This window comes from Ascidiella aspersa, chromosome 5, assembly GCF_963924565.1.
Source record: "Ascidiella aspersa chromosome 5, kaAscAspe10.2, whole genome shotgun sequence".
Taxonomy (NCBI): domain Eukaryota; kingdom Metazoa; phylum Chordata; class Ascidiacea; order Phlebobranchia; family Ascidiidae; genus Ascidiella; species Ascidiella aspersa.
Genome location: NC_139451.1, coordinates 21,615,881 through 21,633,655, shown reverse-complemented (window position 1 = coordinate 21,633,655; position 17,775 = coordinate 21,615,881). Strand labels below are relative to the sequence as shown.

The following is a 17,775-nucleotide window of genomic DNA, read 5'->3' as shown; positions in this document are numbered from 1 at the left end:
GTTTCATAACGTAAATTTGTGACTCTACAAATGCCTTGCCTACAAAGGTCCATGCGAAGCAAAAAATATTTTTAAAGGGTCCGCAGTAAAAAAAGTTTAAGAACCCTGGTTTAAATTAACGAGTCAATATATGTTCAGCATAACAACAGGCAGCAATATACGCATAAACCGCATTGGAGCGGCGCTTCTACCCATCAGCTTCCACTGCTTCTTGATTCCAATACGCCGGCGCGAACATCTTCCGAAAGATCATTCCGTGTTCGTCGTGGATCGTTTCACCTGCCACCAACGCCCAGCCCAGCTTGTCCAGTTTCTCGAGCAGCACAAGGACCACCAGTGACTTGTCGGCCAGGTTGCCTGGCAGTCGAGACGCCACGCAGTCGACCGATATACGACGCTCGGTGACGCGCAGTCCCACGTCGCAAAACTGGCCGAAGACTTCGCGTACGACCTTTGTGACTTCTTCGTCGATGCCCGGCTCGGCCATCATAATGTACTGCGTGCCTTCGCCGAACGACGACTTCTTGCAGAAAACGTGCAGGAAAGGCATGATGGCGGGGTTTTTCTAATTGGACTGGCAAGTTCTGTGCTCCGGAATAAAAAACTGACGCTGCTGCTGCTTTTTATCTCTTTCGTCGCCTGTTCGCCAGCGAACAAAAGGCAACGCGCAGGGGTCGGGTCCGATTTAAAACGCTAATCCTGAAATATAAGATTCGTTTTATTGTTAGCCGAATATAGCCGTCAGGGCTTGTCGTATTTTGGCATGTCCGATTATGTACGGTCGAAGTAAATACTTGTTAATCTTGTGCTGTCTCGATTTTATATAATTAAGTCAGACAGTTCCGCCATAGCAAATGCAGCGTTTCTAAGGTGTGCTTTAGCTTTGTTATACACATAAATGTTTATCAACCCAGGGTAACTTATTTTTCACAGTTAGCTTCATATTTTTGATTCAAATGACATGCTATTCTTTCTACGAGTAATTTATTTGCGCTTTTTTCTTATAATATCGGGTACCGGTACGCATGGGGAAAATTAGGAATATAGCATTTGTAATGTAATTAAAATCGGCAAACTTTTTTTCAATATTTATTTTAAATGCAATCTAAAGCTGTAAAAATGTTTTTTCAAATAATCGTACACATTTAAAACGAAGCTTTGTATGTGTATTAACAACAGAATCTGGCCCTCCAACAGAACACATAATGCCGACGATAAAAGTCCTAAAATTTATTAATAAAAGCTTGAGAAGCGCACCGCTCCCAACAAAAATCAGTCAGCAAGGTCTAAAACTTTAATACAAATATGCATTTCGCCTATAAATGGCATCATCAGTTTTTCTGTACAAATAAATAGTAAAAAATTAAAATATATATATATATCATTTAAAACGAGCAAGTTATCGACTTTTAACTTTTTAGTTTTTGAGTTGTAGCAGTATACGCCCGTCGTTCAGTCGATCCGCATTTTTTGGGTATGTCGTATAAATTGGCCTACATAATTTTCATACTACTGAATCGCAAACGTTGCTTGCTTTGTCGCATGGCGCACTATGATTATTTCAAACGTTCGAGTAAACAACACAACGTATAGGTATTTGGTGAAAACAGCAACAACATAACCTTTGCACTAATTCAGTGCTCTTCAACCGATGTGCATGGTGCATTCTAGTGTGCACCAAAATATGTATTGGGTGCACCAGTACGAAAAGGTATACAAGGGTGCATCACAAACTTTTAATAAACCATTAATATTTGACTTCTTAAGTTTGTTTAAATGCTGTTTTATGACATACAATAGTACCCGCAAGCAGCTTGCAGCCATAATCGAACTTTTACCGGCAGTGTGTAAAACTTCGGCATCTCCGCTAGGTTTAATTGACATGATTATTTTCATATTGCTTTTTACACCAGTTTACCTTTCAAGCAAATAGGGTGCATGATTTTGTCACAACAATTTTTGAGGGTTCACTAAGCCAAAAAAGTTTGAAGAGCACTGCACTAGTTAACGGCGAGTAAAATCGTTGCACAAGTTTCACAAAGCTGTGCCGTATAATTAAAAAAATGTGGAATGTTTTTTAGCATAAGTTTAATTGTTTGGAATTGATCGTAACCCATAAAGTTTAATGGCCTCTTCGTGGCTAATGTGTTTTTGTTGTAACTAGTTTTGCACGACTTTACGATTTGTGCGTGAAATTTTAATATTAGCAGCAGTTACGACAGATTTGCTTCAACGCTACAAAATTACCGTCAAAGAAATATCTAATTGGCGTAGTCGTCAGGTTTCTCAATTGCTTAAAGTTGGTTAACAAATAAAATAAATACTTGTTTAGAACATGTTTAACAACTTGTCTGAAAGACATTTATTTCGAGCTGCACTGCTATGCTGGGAAAAACTGCAGATCTACTGACGTAATCTATATTTTATGGCGCATTTTTACCTTACAGACGGCTGAGATACCTCACATGTCCGTAGTGTGTTAGGGGGGTGCCCTAGGATTTTTTGGAACTATTGTAAGGTCCCTAAGACTCCTTATATCTGAACTCTATGCTACTGAGCTAACCACACAAACCTTGTGTTCGCTTCACCTATCCATCCAGGGCGCACACTATTAAAAAAATATTTTAATGAAATGATCATATTAATAAAGATAAATTTCAGCGGTGTTCACTTCGAACAATCAACCTAACAGCATTTATATAGATAGGTAATTGTTCAATGTTTGTTTAGCTATGAATATATAGGTAGTTAACGTTCGTTTATTAAAAATTCATATTTGCACTAACTCAAAAAACTATCTTCGCAATTAAAGTACATAAACAGCAGTTGATATGACGTGAGAGTCTAAAAAGGTGAGCGCGTTCACATCTTGCCTCACAAATCAAACGACCGGAGATTGCTTGCACAACTGAAACAGCAAGCGATGCGAGCTAAAAGCTGTAGTAAACAATCTGCAGCTGAACACCTGCACCTATAGCTGCGTATTTAATCTACTACTTTGTCAACAGGCGAACATTAACCATAACAAACTGACGCAACGGTGCAGCGCTACGTGAAATACACTCGCGCTGACTACACCAAAGTGAGTCGAGCCTCGCTTTTTCACCAAACACGCATTGCCAGCCAGATGAAACATGCGCTGTTTACTGTGTCGTCACACTGCGTGACTTCACTTCCTAGCAACTCGCGTCAAAACACTCGATTGCGTGTTTTCGAACATTTTTACTGACGGCGGTTTTAGCTACAATCAAAACATTTAATACCTAAACATATTTTCATGGCCGTGATATTGATTTTATTGTGGACTAGCTCAGTCCTTATAATATTATTTTCGAGCAACGGAGCAAGTAAACAAAACAATTTGCAGCAGGGCTAAATGTAGGTCTCAAAGTTGAGCTATTGATGTGAATTACATATTTCCGGTAATATCGGTTTGGAGTCTATACCCGATGTCAAGTGGTATAATATCCTGACGTGTCCAATACAAGGTATCCGATAGTAAATTATTGTGGGAATTTTAGCCATCAAACAATGCGATTTACCTAGAATAAGTTAAATAGAGGCCAACTGATGGTAACAACTGTGTAACGTTAAAGCAAACTTTATAATCGGCTTTGTACGTGTCAGTTTCATCTATTTATACTTATAGGATCAGATCGCAATTTTTGTTCAAAACAACGGGTTTTGGTGTCGGAATAAAATGTCAAGTGTTTGACAAATAATGGATATCAAGTGATACAGTCATACGCGAATGCATTTGCGAAAGATAGAAAACACATTGCTATACTTACTATATACGATGTCATGGTGGTAGACGCAGTTGTTGTGTTATACCTGGCTTAATAGTTGTGGTGATTTTAGGGCATTATGTAGTAACATTTCATTTTAACTGCTTAACAATACAACGCTTTAAGTTACCTAAAGTGCAAAATTGCATAATTTTAGAAACTTGAAATTAGCTATACGTCCAAAAATATCGTGTCGGATCCGATACCCGATGCCAAGTGGGTGTATCGCTACTCGTCCGATACTAGGGTGGATTCGGTGCTGATCGGATACCAAATTAATTTCGAATTTCCAGCTGTGATTTGCGTCCCTATAGTAACTATAAACATCCTATAACGCAAACAATTTTTTGCCCAATAACCTAAAAATGTTATCATCCAAATTTCCAATTTCATCACTTTTGTTCAGCATAGTTATTGCGTCATTTGATATCGGGTCGTGATATGTTTGTTACAAAATATCGGGTATCCGTATCAAAGCAAAATGTCAATATATCGGACTTCCCAACTTGAAATCAAGGGTTTGCTATATATTGGTATAGTCCGCAACCAACTTGTTTCACAAAACCAAAATAAAAATCGCCAAGCTGATATATCTTGCAAGCAACGCTATGCATATTAAACAGTAACGTTTATTTACAACCGTGGTTTGTAAGTTCAAGCTTTCAGCACGTTTTTTGTTGCTGTATATTTCTTTTCTGAGGTGCCTGGTAGTCAAAACCCGACCAGTCAGTTTCGCGAACTAGTAGCAGTTTTTGAAAGAAGACAGTGATTCCTTTGTCGCTAAAACAACGCAGTTTCTTGACAACAAACACGTAATAGCCGATGGCAGCTATGACGTATAACCCGATTGCTCCGAAATAGAGGAAAGTCGGTTTCTGGACGAGCGAAAATATAACGAAACTGAACGATACCAGAACGACAAAAATTGGAACAACTATTGGCACCTGAAAAAATAAAATAAAAAGTTAAACATTGTTTTCAACTTGGGCGAGTAACATTGGCGTATGTCAATTGCCATTACGGGATCTTAGTGAAGACTATACTATAGATCAACGGTGTCCAACCTGCGGCCGTCGATGAAAAATTGTGCTGCCATTAACACGTATTTTGAATAGCATGTGTTGGCGGCCGTGACCGTGCTGGCATGCGTTAATGGTTGATATGCTAAATGCAAATTAGATTTTTTACGACTTAAGGGACTGCAGTTAAATCAGTGAGCTAGGCTCTTTCGCTACATTCTCAGTGAACAGAATTCTTACCCAAGTGCGCTAAAAAAACTTGATTTCATTGATTGATTGATGCACAAAGAAATCAATGTATGACAGGGGTAGGCAACCTACGGCCCGTAGAGCGGATCGGCTCGCCAATGTAATTCATCCGGCCCGCAGCCTCTTTGGACAAACTAGACACGAGTCCATTACAAATACTTTTTGACTATTTAAACTATAGGTAAGTGCGTAAACTTTTTCGCGCTTCGCGCGACTGATATTTGTACGTCCGCTTCGTTTGCGTTTTGAGGCTGTCATTTTAACTAGATCAGCGCTTTTTACCGTTGAACAGTGGAAGGCTGACAAATGGGTTGCGGACAAACGGAAACCGTATTCAAACATATTGGGCATATATTTTTAGTTTTTTTTTTTTGGCATTATAGGCCAGCCAGACATGCGTCTACCATTGCTGGTCATTAGATTGGCTAAGAGCATTAGAGCACGGGTGGATCCAGAGGGGGCACCCGACCATGCCCCTAAAAAATATTATTTTTGCCAAATTTCAACGCAAACACACTTTTTTCGCACTTTTGCGTTTTTTCGCACTTTGATCTGTTTTATTGTATTTTAGTCCCTTTGAAGTAAATCCGTTAAAATCAAAAGTGCTATACTTATATCATGGCATATTGCGCCGCATTACTAATAAAATCCAATTCTTACATAAATGCTTGTGTTTATAACAATATGCGACTATTTTATGTGCCTAAGCCCATTTCGATTGAATTAAAAGTTTTGCCAAATCTAAACCAAATAAACGCATTTTTATCGCGCTTCGCGCGATTAATCTGCATTTAGGTTCCATATTTTTTCCACGAGTTCGTTAGACAACAAAACCTCTTTTTAAGATTAATTATGTTATGCCGTTACGATTTGACAACTTTTTGAGTCATCCGTATAAAAATTTAACTTGCGGCCGTGAGGAAAATAAGACTGTCAATGCGGCCGTCAAGAGCTAAAAGGTTGGACACCCCTGCTATAGATAAAGTACGAAACGCAAATGTTTTTCCAATACGATCCTTCGGTATTATCGAACATCCCAAGAACTTCTATAAAACCAGTTTATATAAAACAACATAAAAAGCGGCCCTACACCTTATACGGACGTGGAAGATCGGGCATTTTCCATCTGAGAAAAATCAAACTTCCAGCACTTAGGCCATATTCCGTCCACGTCATAAAGCCAAAAGCGTCCACCAGCATCGAGTAGCCGCCCATGAAAAGATAGAAGAGAATGGCAGAACAGCTTGCGATGATAGTTGGGGTCGGGGTCCTACACTTCACGTGGAGCATTGATAGAATTTTTGCAAAATGAGTGAATCTGTGAGTTAGTTCAATGTGCTACAATCACAAGTATCAAATCGAGATTATAGCTCAACCCGTGCAAAAAATAGAACAAACCCAGCTAAATTTTAAGGAAAAAAGTTGCACATGATTTTAAATCTATTGCAAAACTGCAGAATTTATTAAAACTTGCTTACCACCTAAATAAGTTTTTCTAATCCACGTCTGCCAAGCTAAAAATCTTACGTACCGGTAGCTGATTCAGTCAGACATAAGCATTTAAAAGGTAAATGGCTATGGAAGAATAATCTTGCTAAACCGTCAAGTTCTGTTTAAATTTAACGAAAAAACATCATTTAAATTAACAAGTGTATTACCACCTTTGGCATATACCCGGCCCTTGCACCGACGAATGGCAAACGTGAACTCGAGTAAAAACTCCCGTTCAAGTTTCCAACTGTCGATAAGCAAACCGCGAATGGAATGAACCGGGCGAACGATCCCAGAACCTTATTGGCAAATGCAGTTCCCACCGTTGGACTTGAGAGCATTTCCTGGGGCGATAGCACTGTAAAGAGATTGGGATAATGTTTTGATTGCTAAATTACAAATTTTCGTTTTCAAAACTCGAATCTAAAGTCAATTGTTTGAGTCACAATTATGTATTTAGACTAAATCAGTGGTCGGGATTCTTTGGCTCGCCAATGTAGTTCATCCGCGCCGAAACTTCTTTAGCAACTATAGGATACGAGGCCGAGCTCATAGTTTTTGGTAAAGAAAAAACAAAAATGAAAGACAAATAAATCATTTTTTTCATGGATGCTTTTCATCATTTACTGAAAACATATTAAAACGAGAGTATAAGCTATATGTGCATCTTTCTATTTGACCAAAGCGTCACGTCTCCTTCTAATTAAGTTTTAAACTAAACAAAGGCAATTGTTTGCGGTACGTGCGCTGCTGACCTCTTCAGTTAAGACATTTTTATTTGCCTTAAAATCCAGGAAATCCCTTGCTGATTGATAGAAATGTTATAACAACGTTTTAAAGCCACACGTTTTTTTCATGTATGTTAATAGAAACCTTTTACGACCCGCAAGGGGTTTGGTTTTGGCTTGCGACTAGGAAAGGTTGTACTTTTTTTAAATAAATTGTAAAGTGAAACATGTATCAACACTAATTTTTAATTTTCAATTAAAACCCAATATAAACAACAAAATATATATTAATTCTTGATTGTGCTTCCGTATAGTTTAGTTTACTAGTTTACAAATGTTTGGTTGTAAATAATCAAACAGATATGGCGTGACATTTTAATTAGTTCACGGTAACCTTTACCTGAAAAGTATCCAACGTTGACAACCAAATAAATGGCAATAACCGAAAACATAGAGATTGTAGTTGCTATTGGTAATGTTTTCTTTACGGCTTTAATTTCCTCTGTGACACAATTTAAAACGTTCCAACCCGTATAAGGGAAAGTCCCTTGGTAGAAAGTCTTTACTACTGACAGAAACGTTATACTTGAGATTTGATTTAAATTTAAAGCTTCAGGAAAGTTGTTTATTCCTACTGGATTGCCTTGAATCAAGAATACAATGCCCAGTTGCCCACTGTTCCGATGAAAAACATGGCTAAAAACTTGCCTCCGGACAGTACGATTTCAGTTAGGACAGATTTATTGGCACTTATGCTGTTCGTAAACGCCAATACCGAAAAAATCAGCACAGAAACCATCTGAACGGTCGATTTGGGAGGTTCACAGGCATAAACCAAAGATAAAAAGTGCCTTGAAAAAGTTTTCAGGGTAGTCGCGTTGAACGGATGTATTAGGAAAGCTTTCTAGAGATGAATGAAGGCTATCACGGGGCCGTAAGCCAGTTTAAAGTTGTTGTAATCACCACCGGAAGCTCTAAATGTAGTTCCCAATTCGCAGTAACATAACCCAGGCAGGACTCAAAACAAGCCACAAGCGATCCACACGATTAAACTAAGGCCGACACTGCCTTCCATGAGGCTTAGAACTGCCACGGGAGACATAAAAATTCCCGTTACAACTATTGACCCTGTGCATAATGATACAGCGCCCCTACAAATCCAATCTTTCTTCATTTCAAACCTACTGTCTATGTTACTTCTGGTGTCTGCCATTCTTTAGGCAATTTTTTAGCAAATAACATTAACCTAATACGTCTGAAATGCAGTTTACAATATCACTTAATTACATGTAAAACAGGGGTCTACATGAAAGCTTTTTATGACATACTCGCTTGTAGGATGTGCTAGATAAATAGAGCAGATCAAGACAATGCGAAAAACGCAGCTTTGTTATACCTAACCAATACAAGATTGTTGTAATTTTAAATAGTTGGGCTTCGGTCGATCTATTTCGAGCAAGAGGAATCCGAAGTCGAAAATATTTAACTGTAATAAAACTATACTTTCATTGTTTTGTGGGCCCAAGAAGTTCCACTTCAAAATAAAACCACATCTTTCTTTTTTTTAATGATTAGTACCGAAAACTCAAAATGAAGTTGATTAAGTTAAAATGTAAAACTTTACAGAATGTGAACTTGAACTTTGTCAACACAGAAAATATGTTTTTGGATATAGCCGATTTTAATATGTAATATACTTCCTCTCGTAATCTTTTTCTTAATTGGTTGTAGCACCAACCTAATTTTTTCATGAAAGATATTGCTCAAAAATCACTCCTCATAAAATATGCAATGTTAATTAGCATCTCATAAATGGCATTCACCGAACTCAACAAGACTTTATTTTCTGCTATTCCAACCGAAACGATATTGAAAATGCTCAAGCCCGTATAAGACATAATCCGCTGGCAACATGCATTACAGATTACAGAAGACAGAAACGTTATCTTTAAAATTTGCTTCGAGGAAAAAATCCAGAAAGTTGTTTATTGTACTGCGTCGACCGGTGTTATTAAAACATAGCCCACCGCCGCATGGTACCTATATGCAAAACATGGCTTATAACTTTCGGAAAATTTACTTCTGTAACAACTAATGTTTTTGCGCATTTTAAATTAATAATAGCCAATGCAAACTAAAGCAACGCCAAAATAAACATGACGGCTGACTAGAGCGGTAGACAAAACAAGCACCAATCAAGAAAAATATATAGAAACGGTTTACAGGGTCTTCGCGTTAAATTTAATAAAAGCTTTCCTATTTCCACAACTAGCTTTAGATAGTTTTTCTGTACAATGGGCGATGGCAGAGTCGAATAAAATACCACATACGAATATTTCCACTCTAATAAATAACAATTATGTATATTAGTTCGCGGTAGATGAGGGCGTAAGATAACGGATGCTAAAAATGCTTGATCGGCACATCCATCAAAAAAGCAAATATCCGGGGTAAGCGTGTTCTGTCTTCTGTCGGAGATATGTCAGAGAGGATCTAAATTGCTGGTTTGCAGTGTAGGTTTAGGAATGTTTTTTGGTCTGCATAATGTTTGAAGTACTTTGGTGTTCATATCTTTATAAGATCTAATAAGTTTTAAAACCACTGGAATACACTTCTTTTAGAGACTGATCTAGTCATGACCCAACTAAACTCTACTTTAAGCCTGTTTTGTAGACTAAAGGTTCGCGCGAATCTCTTTTCGAAATCTTTTTTTTGTAGACTAAAGGTTCGCGCGAAATCTTTTCGTCATATGTTCCACGCTTTTTTGACATTTACAGACAAAATACGTCTCTCTGCATTGTGGCACTTTCTCAAACAAAAGTTTATCAAATTAGCCTTTCGAATTTTTATTACGTATTTTAACGTTTACCTTTTGGGTCAATGCTATCAGAACTTAATAAATGCCATTATTTCCAACAATGTACACATATTTTATCTGTGCTCAATGTGTCACCTTCCACTATATATCTTATTTTAAGTTTACTATTATCAACTATAAATAGCCGTTTTTTTTTACTTCTGTTGCACATTTGCGCACAACTCATATAAGGTAATAACAGGTTCTTTATCTTACTAGTCTGATAGCGTCGCAGTTTGACGACAAAAATGGAAAAATGTTAAACTTTGTTTCCTATCTATGTCAAAATTTGGCATTATAAGTTATAATAAGGCTATACCATATGTCCTATTATTTGAAGAGTGTTTTCCTCGTTTCGAGAGAAAAATTAATAGTCCTCTAATCTAGTCTAAAAGACAGTGAACAATGGCAGTATGTACTCTGTTTTGCATTTAGCGTTTTCATTCTGATCTTTCTAACAGAATTACATTTTGATGTAAATTTTTGGCATTTGAGCAAGTTAAATGTTTTTTTTTCAATATTTACAAATAATTAAGTAAAGTTATGACGTGTGCTGTTCTTACGAACGATCTGCTGTGCAAATTACAATTGCATTTCAAACAAATTGCGTTTATTGGTGTCACTTGGAACAACTTTTGCCTCAGAAGCAGACTAGACGCATTGGCCACATAAAAAGATTTATACTCTTGACTGCACAGCTGACTTACTGCAACTAAGTCCGATCAAAAGATTGCACGAAGGGCAAAAAAACACATACATTGTTTCTATTTTGTTTCCAAAGTTGTTTTGTTTTTCAAAGAAGTTTTTTTCGATTCTGTAGAGTGTACAATGTCCATTTTGCAAGTGTTACTGATTTGCTCAAACAGGAAAAAATACTATAATTTGTTAGAAGTCGTATTCTGTGAAGTGTTCACGAAGACATTAGTTTTTTGGTTTTTTTTTTTAATTTTTACATATCGAAACAAAAATATGAATAGAAACGCTTTACAATCAACACTATTGGTATTTTTGTTGTTTTTTGTATGTTTCTTTGATCTGTTCGCTTTTTAGCTTGATTTTCTTTTCGTTCCTTTCTTCTTGATTTGTTTGATAGTCGAAACCCGACCAGTCGGTTTCGCAGACTTGCAGCAATTTTTGGAAGAAAATCATTTGTGGTCTTGTCGCTATAGCAACCCACTTTCTTGATGATAAACACGTATTTATAAAAGCCGATGGCAGCTATGATGATAGATGAAGGTCGGTTTTTGGACGAGCGAAACTGAACGATACCAGAACCACGAGTATTGGAACAACTATTGGCACCTGCAAAAAAAGTAAAGGAGAAATGCCAATTTTTTTCAATCTGTAACTTTGATTTATATTTAAATAAACGTCAAAAGTAAAGCGCTTGCGTAAGAAAATAGCCAATAGTTAATTAAACAAGCACTAGTTATGATTTTGCAGGTAGAAAATTCAATTAAATAGACATCGGATGGGAACCGATACTAATACCATTATATCGTACGAGGAATACCTATGCAAACTCTTGTTGTCGGGTATATTCGATTAGATGTTATCGGACATTTCGTGAACCGCAGTATAACAAGTCAATAAAACAACAATTATAAATTACAGTACCCTATAGCAGGGGTCCACAAATACGGGGCTGCGACCCCAATTTGGGTCGCGGGACCATTTAGTTTGGGTCGCGAAAGCCCTATATTTTGTGCTTGTTAATAGAGGCCTATATTTTAAGTTTTCTAATTGTTTCCATAGTACACTGAATTGTATACAAGAGAGCCGTCTTACTTTGAGCGCGACTAAAATTGTCACCCGAAATATATACACTAAGCCCCGTAAAAAGTCGTGAGTGTTCGTTCGATCCAGGTGATGGCAAAGAGCGCTTGCAATCCAACACTATTTTGACCATTACCAACCAAACTGATCTGCTTACCGCAATCTGGGTTTACTTCTTGGTATAGGTTTTTAAAAAAACTCTCTTTCATTTTTTATCCCGTTTCTGGGGGGGCCCATATTGGTTGCTAAATCATATTTGTTATCCGAATGAGACATCAAAAGTAGTAAAACTCAAGACTTCTTTTCAGTTGTGTTACAGAACCCTTTCTCTTTAAAAACGCTTAACATATAGATCTGTCTTAATGAATAGAAACACAATAAATTACTGTGTTTTTTAGCAAAGCAATCGCATTAAAAACAACTGGAAGTATTTGGGTCGCGAGACCTCGGACCCCTGCCCTGTAGGGCCTGAAAAAGCTTCGCCACCGATTGGTTGGAAAGCACTGCTCTAGCGAGTAGCAAGTATGCCTAACGACAAAACTATTCCAACACTACAGCCCAACGCCAGTTAATTCTCAACGAATAGTATGAGACAACCAGAACATCTCTTATGGTCTTTGTGTTTTTCTCCGACGTAATAACTATTTAACCTGGTCGCCTTAATAAGCAGGTTTATTGATTATGTCCACAAAAGGCAAAAAACACAAACAATATATATACGCGAGAAAAAATGAAAGAGAAAAACTATTATTACGTCTAAACAAATTGGATATGTGGTCTATTTATATTGCTACACGTAGCGACAAAGTGATTCAGCTTTGGATAGAAGAGCTCTGTGAGCTACACAAAGGATGTTATTCATATGTGGTTGTAGAAGCAACAAATAAAAACTATATATGGGATGCGATTGAATTTATTTACTTCATAGTTGTTTTATATCCAGTTGCCCATTTGTTATACACCTGCTTGCCCAAAATCGTGTAATAATGTCCATTTTATTTTTGGCGAATTCTCAGTTCCCTTAACAAAATTTTGTGTTGTCTTAGGCTTAGCACAAATATAATTTTGTTCGCAAATCGAAATAAAGCGAAAATGATACGCTTATAGTTCAGACTTCATCGTAAAGGCGATATAACGTTATAATCCCTCTTTATCCGTACTAATGTTTATTCCCCGATGCATTTTAAGGAATGGAATTCGTTCATCTTATTTTCGCTCAAGTTTTACTTTTGCTTCTTTCCTCCTACCGATTTTCGTCTCGTGCCTGATAGTCGAAACCCGACCAATCAGTTTCGCAAACTTGCAACAATTTTTGTAGAAATACAGTAGCGGTTGTGTCGTTATTGGAACGCACTTTCTTGACGATAAACACGTAATAACCGATGGCAGCCACCACGTAGAATCCGATTGCTCCGAAATAGAGAAAAGTCGGTTTCTGGACGAGCGAAAAAATGACGAAACTGAACGATACCAGAACGACAAAAATTGGAACTACGATGGGTACCTGAAAATAAAATTAAAAAAGTCTTAAATTTTATTTTCAGTTCGGACTAATTTTATTTTGTCAAATTAGGTGTTTCTGAAATTCTAATTTAATCATCTCGTGAACAGGAATACCAATAAAATAATCTAAATAACATAATAGTATTACTTTAACACATAAGAAAATTCAGTCCACAGTAAATATCTACGACAAAGAAAGCCCAAAACTGTAGCTTTAGCACCGAACTGCTTGCCCAATTGGTGTTGGTTAAAGGTGGATAATGGGCTTAAAATGTGGTTTACGGTTAAAATCATTGGTGAAATTCGTGAGGAAATTAGGGGTAGGGTTTGGGGTAAAATATTTTTAGATTTTACTTTTGGCGTTAGGTCTTACACTGACGGGGACGGGTTTAGGTCTTTTTCCAATTTGGACCTTATTTTGACTATTAGGTATTAATCCCATTGCGGTATTTCCGCCTTATTGCTGACTTTCGTTAATCAAAATACATCAAGCAAAAGTAATTTCATGAAGTACAACCTTGTACGGCCTTGGAAGGTCAGGCATCTTCCATCTTAAAATAATCAAACTTCCGGCACTTAAGCCATATAATGTCCACGCCATAAAGCCAAACGCGTCCACCAGCGTCGAATAGTCGCCCAGAAAAAGATAAAACAGAATCGCCGAACAGCTAGCGATAATAGTAGGAGTTGGGGTCATGTGCTTTATGTGGAGCATCGCCAGAATCTTAACAAAATAGGTACAGATGTTGCATTTTGTAGTAGTTTGGCGACAATAAGAAGTTAATAAGTATGATGTTGCTACCAGGCATAGATATTAAAAATAAATTATTCTGATATATATTTGTTTATTCAATTTTTCGGTTTTCAGAAAGCCTTCATCAGGGAATGACACACATGGTCAACAAGACGCGAAGGCCGTGTGCATATTTAAATTTCTAGGCCTTAGGTTTAATTCTATAGGAGGGAGAAAATTTGCTTAACGTATATCCCCATGCAATGTGTGCATACTGGCCGACGCTAGCGTTTTACGCCAAACGCCCATATAACAGAAGCCTGCCTTTCCCTAAATGTTTTTTTAAGTTAAGCGGACTAAATTATATGTTATTATAGAAAAATTACTGAACTTAATCCAAACTTTACTTGACTAATTAAAGCTGAATATTTTATACTGGGAACAGGGGTGGATACAGTGCCATGCATGTCCTTTCCCCCAAACTGTATTCTTGCCTACTTAATTAACCACGAAAATGAAAATCCAATTTGTGTTCTTGCCTTTATATTAAAATAGATTAAGGCCAAAAGCGCCGTTAACGTCACCGAATCCTTTGAAATGCGATTTAAAGGCGTTTTGCGCTTTGTGCTGTTCAATAAATCTTCGTAAAGTGGCTTTTGTATTGTAGCCTAAATAGAACCTCTCCAACCTAAAGTTGAAAATTTAAACGAACTGTATGGTGTTCCCAAGGTTCCGTTTTTGTGACGTTGAGTTTTAACACAAATGGTAGTAATGACGTAGCTTTTTGATGTCATCTCTAAAAAATCCTTTAACCTAAACAAGAATCCTGGATATGCCCCTGCCGGATGGATGGAATGATATAAATTAACAGCTGCTAAAAACACGAATCAACAAAACAAAAAAAATAAGGAAAAAGTATAATGCATACATGATTGGATTTCTTTATTTCAGTTATAACGCGTACGTTTAACGCATTTTACAGGATACTAACATTTTATTTACTAAAAGAAGACTTTACCTTTGGCATATATCCAACCCTAGCACCGGCGAATGGCAAACGTGATTCCGAGTAAAAGTTTCCGTTTAGGTTTCCAGCCGTAGATAAGCAAACCGCGAATGGAATGAACCAGGCGAAGGATCCCAGAACCTTATTGGCAAATGCAGTTCCCACCGTTGGACTTGACAGCATTTCCTGGGGCGATAGCACTGTAAAGAGATAGGTAAATTGGAACACACACCAAAAGACCCATTTTATAGTTCTAAATGGTCGCACACAAATACTTTTTTAAAAGAAAACCTCAAAGCGTTTTAGATTTACGAATTGCAAATTTAGTCTTAATGCTGGTTCGGCGACCAGGAAATGGTCCAGGGGTGACCCTTCGTGAATGCTATAGCATGCGAATGCTTTAGCATGTTGTCCATTGTAAACTCCTAAACACTACAAACTGCAGTCATCACCTGAAAAATATCCAATGTTTACCACGAGGTAAATTGTAATGACCGAGAGCATTGAAATCGTAGTGGCTCTGGGCAGAGTTTTTTTCACGTCTATAATTTCCTCCGTTACGCTATTCAAAATACTGTAGCCGGTATACGGAAAGGTCCCTTGGTAGAAAGCCTTCACGACTGACAGAAAAGTGATCTTCGAGATTTGCTCTGCGTTAAAAGCCTCTGTGAAGTTGCTGATTCCTACTGGGTAGCCTTGTATCAAGTATACGATGCCCACAAGTCCAATGACAAGCATGGCCAAGAACTTGGCTCCGGACAAAACGATTTCTGTTAAGACAGAAGTCTTCGCGCTTCTGCAGTTCGAAAACCCTAGAACAAACAAAAGCAGAACTGAAATCACCAGAACTGCTGCATTCGGTGGTTCGCAAGAATAAAACAAGACCAACAAGTGCCTTGAAAACGTTTTAAGAGAAGCCGCGTTAAATGGATGTACGAGGAATGCTTTCCAAAGATAAATAAAAGCTATCACTGGCCCGTAGGCCAGCTGAAAGTTGTTGTAATCGTTTCCCGAAGCTCTGAAGGTAGTTCCCAATTCGCAGTAGCACAAAGCAGAAAGGAAACAGAACAGGCCCGAAGAGATCCAAACAATTAGGCTGGCACCGACGCTGCCTTCAACGAGTCTTAGAACTGCAACGGGAGACATAAAGATCCCAATTCCAACTATTGCCCCTGTGGAGAGCGACACAGCGCCCCACAATCCAATTTCTTTCTTTATTTCGAACCTACGGCTTGTTTCGCTCTTCTGTTCACTCATGATGTGGTCCTATTTAATTTAACTGTTTTAACCTAATCCTGTAAATTTACAAATGCGCATTACAAAAGGTTTACGATGCTCCAAACCAAGTCATCGTTCACGTAGATTTCTAAGCGACAAAAAAAGAAAGGGTTTCTGTCTTGTCAGTCAATTCCTAAATTGAAATCCTTATCAAGTAAACCGCATTTGCCTAAACATTTGTATCAAGTCATGATATGTAACTGACAAGGAATAAATAATCTCTCTGATATTTGAGTTGTCGACAACAAATATCGTCGTGTAGCCTTGCATCCGCACACGTCGCGTTTTTTAGGTCAATATGTTCCACTTAGCCTACGTTTATGCGCGTCTGCAAAAAAGATTTGCAGCAGGAAATTGCTTCAAATACAACGTTACTTGACAGACCGAATCAGCTATAACCAGGGTTACCATCTGCTCAGACCAAAAAATAAGCACGCTAGTAAAGATCAGGAACAGATCCAGGACTCCGGAGGTGAAATCCAAGGTTTCAGAAATAACATTATAAAATAAAATAAAAACTTGAAAAACAGCTATTTTTGTATGTGCAAAACGGAGCTTAATCGCGCGAAGCGCAAAAAATGCATTTATTAGGTTGAAATTGGCAAGTTAACCACGCTCATTTAATGCAAGCTTTGTCAATTTTTTCGCGTCATGGTGCATGGCAGCATGAAACGCCTAATTCTGACCCTGCCTGGTAGTTAAATTTGGTTCACTTGGCGGAGTTATGCTTGTAATAAAATTATTCATTAAATGATTTACTGTAATGCATCTAGCAATTTTTTTGTAGTAACATTGTGTTTTCCATAGCCTCTGGGCTGATCTAGCATTTTGTCTGTACTGACACAAAAAAGCCAGTCCTCACGTCAAGCCGAAAGTTTACTTGATTGCTAAAGCAACCTACCACACTTCTATAGGCTACAATGTACTTTTTAGATTTGGAATAAACAACCACAATCCATTGTTATTATGTAATTTAATGGATTACTGTTATAATCTGGGTTAAATAACTTGGTAAATATAAATAAAAAATTGATAAAGAACGCTTTTAGAAACTAAAATAAGACAAACTAAGCACACAACTCTAAAATAAGCACGTTTGTTAGAAATAAGCACATTTGCGTTTTCTAAGACACTGCGCCCAAAAATAAGCACAGATCTTAGAAATAAGCACGGCATGGTAACCCTGGCTATAACGAATTAACTTGCCTCAACCTTGAATAAGGGTTGGATGCAACAAGTTTACCTTAAAGACATTTTTTTTATTTCAATGTTGGTTAAAGGACTCAGGGGTCGGAAACCTATGGCTCGCGAGCCATATATGGCTCTTTTGTAACGCCATATGGCTCT

General features: G+C 37.6%; 2 protein-coding genes across 2 annotated transcripts; both read right to left on the bottom strand.

The window, feature by feature from the left end:
* Positions 1–4,450: 4,450 nt before the first annotated feature.
* Positions 4,451–8,488, bottom strand: LOC146145387 (large neutral amino acids transporter small subunit 2-like). The gene is made up of 5 exons (XM_083390548.1): positions 8,461–8,488; positions 7,676–7,843; positions 6,811–6,905; positions 6,149–6,394; positions 4,451–4,732 (listed from the first exon to the last, which is right to left on the bottom strand). The coding sequence occupies exons 1-5, from the start codon at positions 8,486–8,488 to the stop codon at positions 4,451–4,453; spliced, it is 819 nt and encodes a 272-aa protein (XP_083246674.1).
* Positions 8,489–11,350: 2,862 nt separating this feature from the next.
* On the bottom strand, positions 11,351–16,407 carry LOC146145386 (large neutral amino acids transporter small subunit 2-like). Its single transcript, XM_083390547.1, has 5 exons — positions 15,603–16,407; positions 15,163–15,350; positions 13,929–14,135; positions 13,263–13,412; positions 11,351–11,434 (listed from the first exon to the last, which is right to left on the bottom strand). Exons 1-5 carry the CDS (start codon positions 16,405–16,407, stop codon positions 11,351–11,353), a joined length of 1,434 nt encoding a protein of 477 aa, XP_083246673.1.
* Between the last annotated feature and the right edge of the window lie 1,368 nt (positions 16,408–17,775).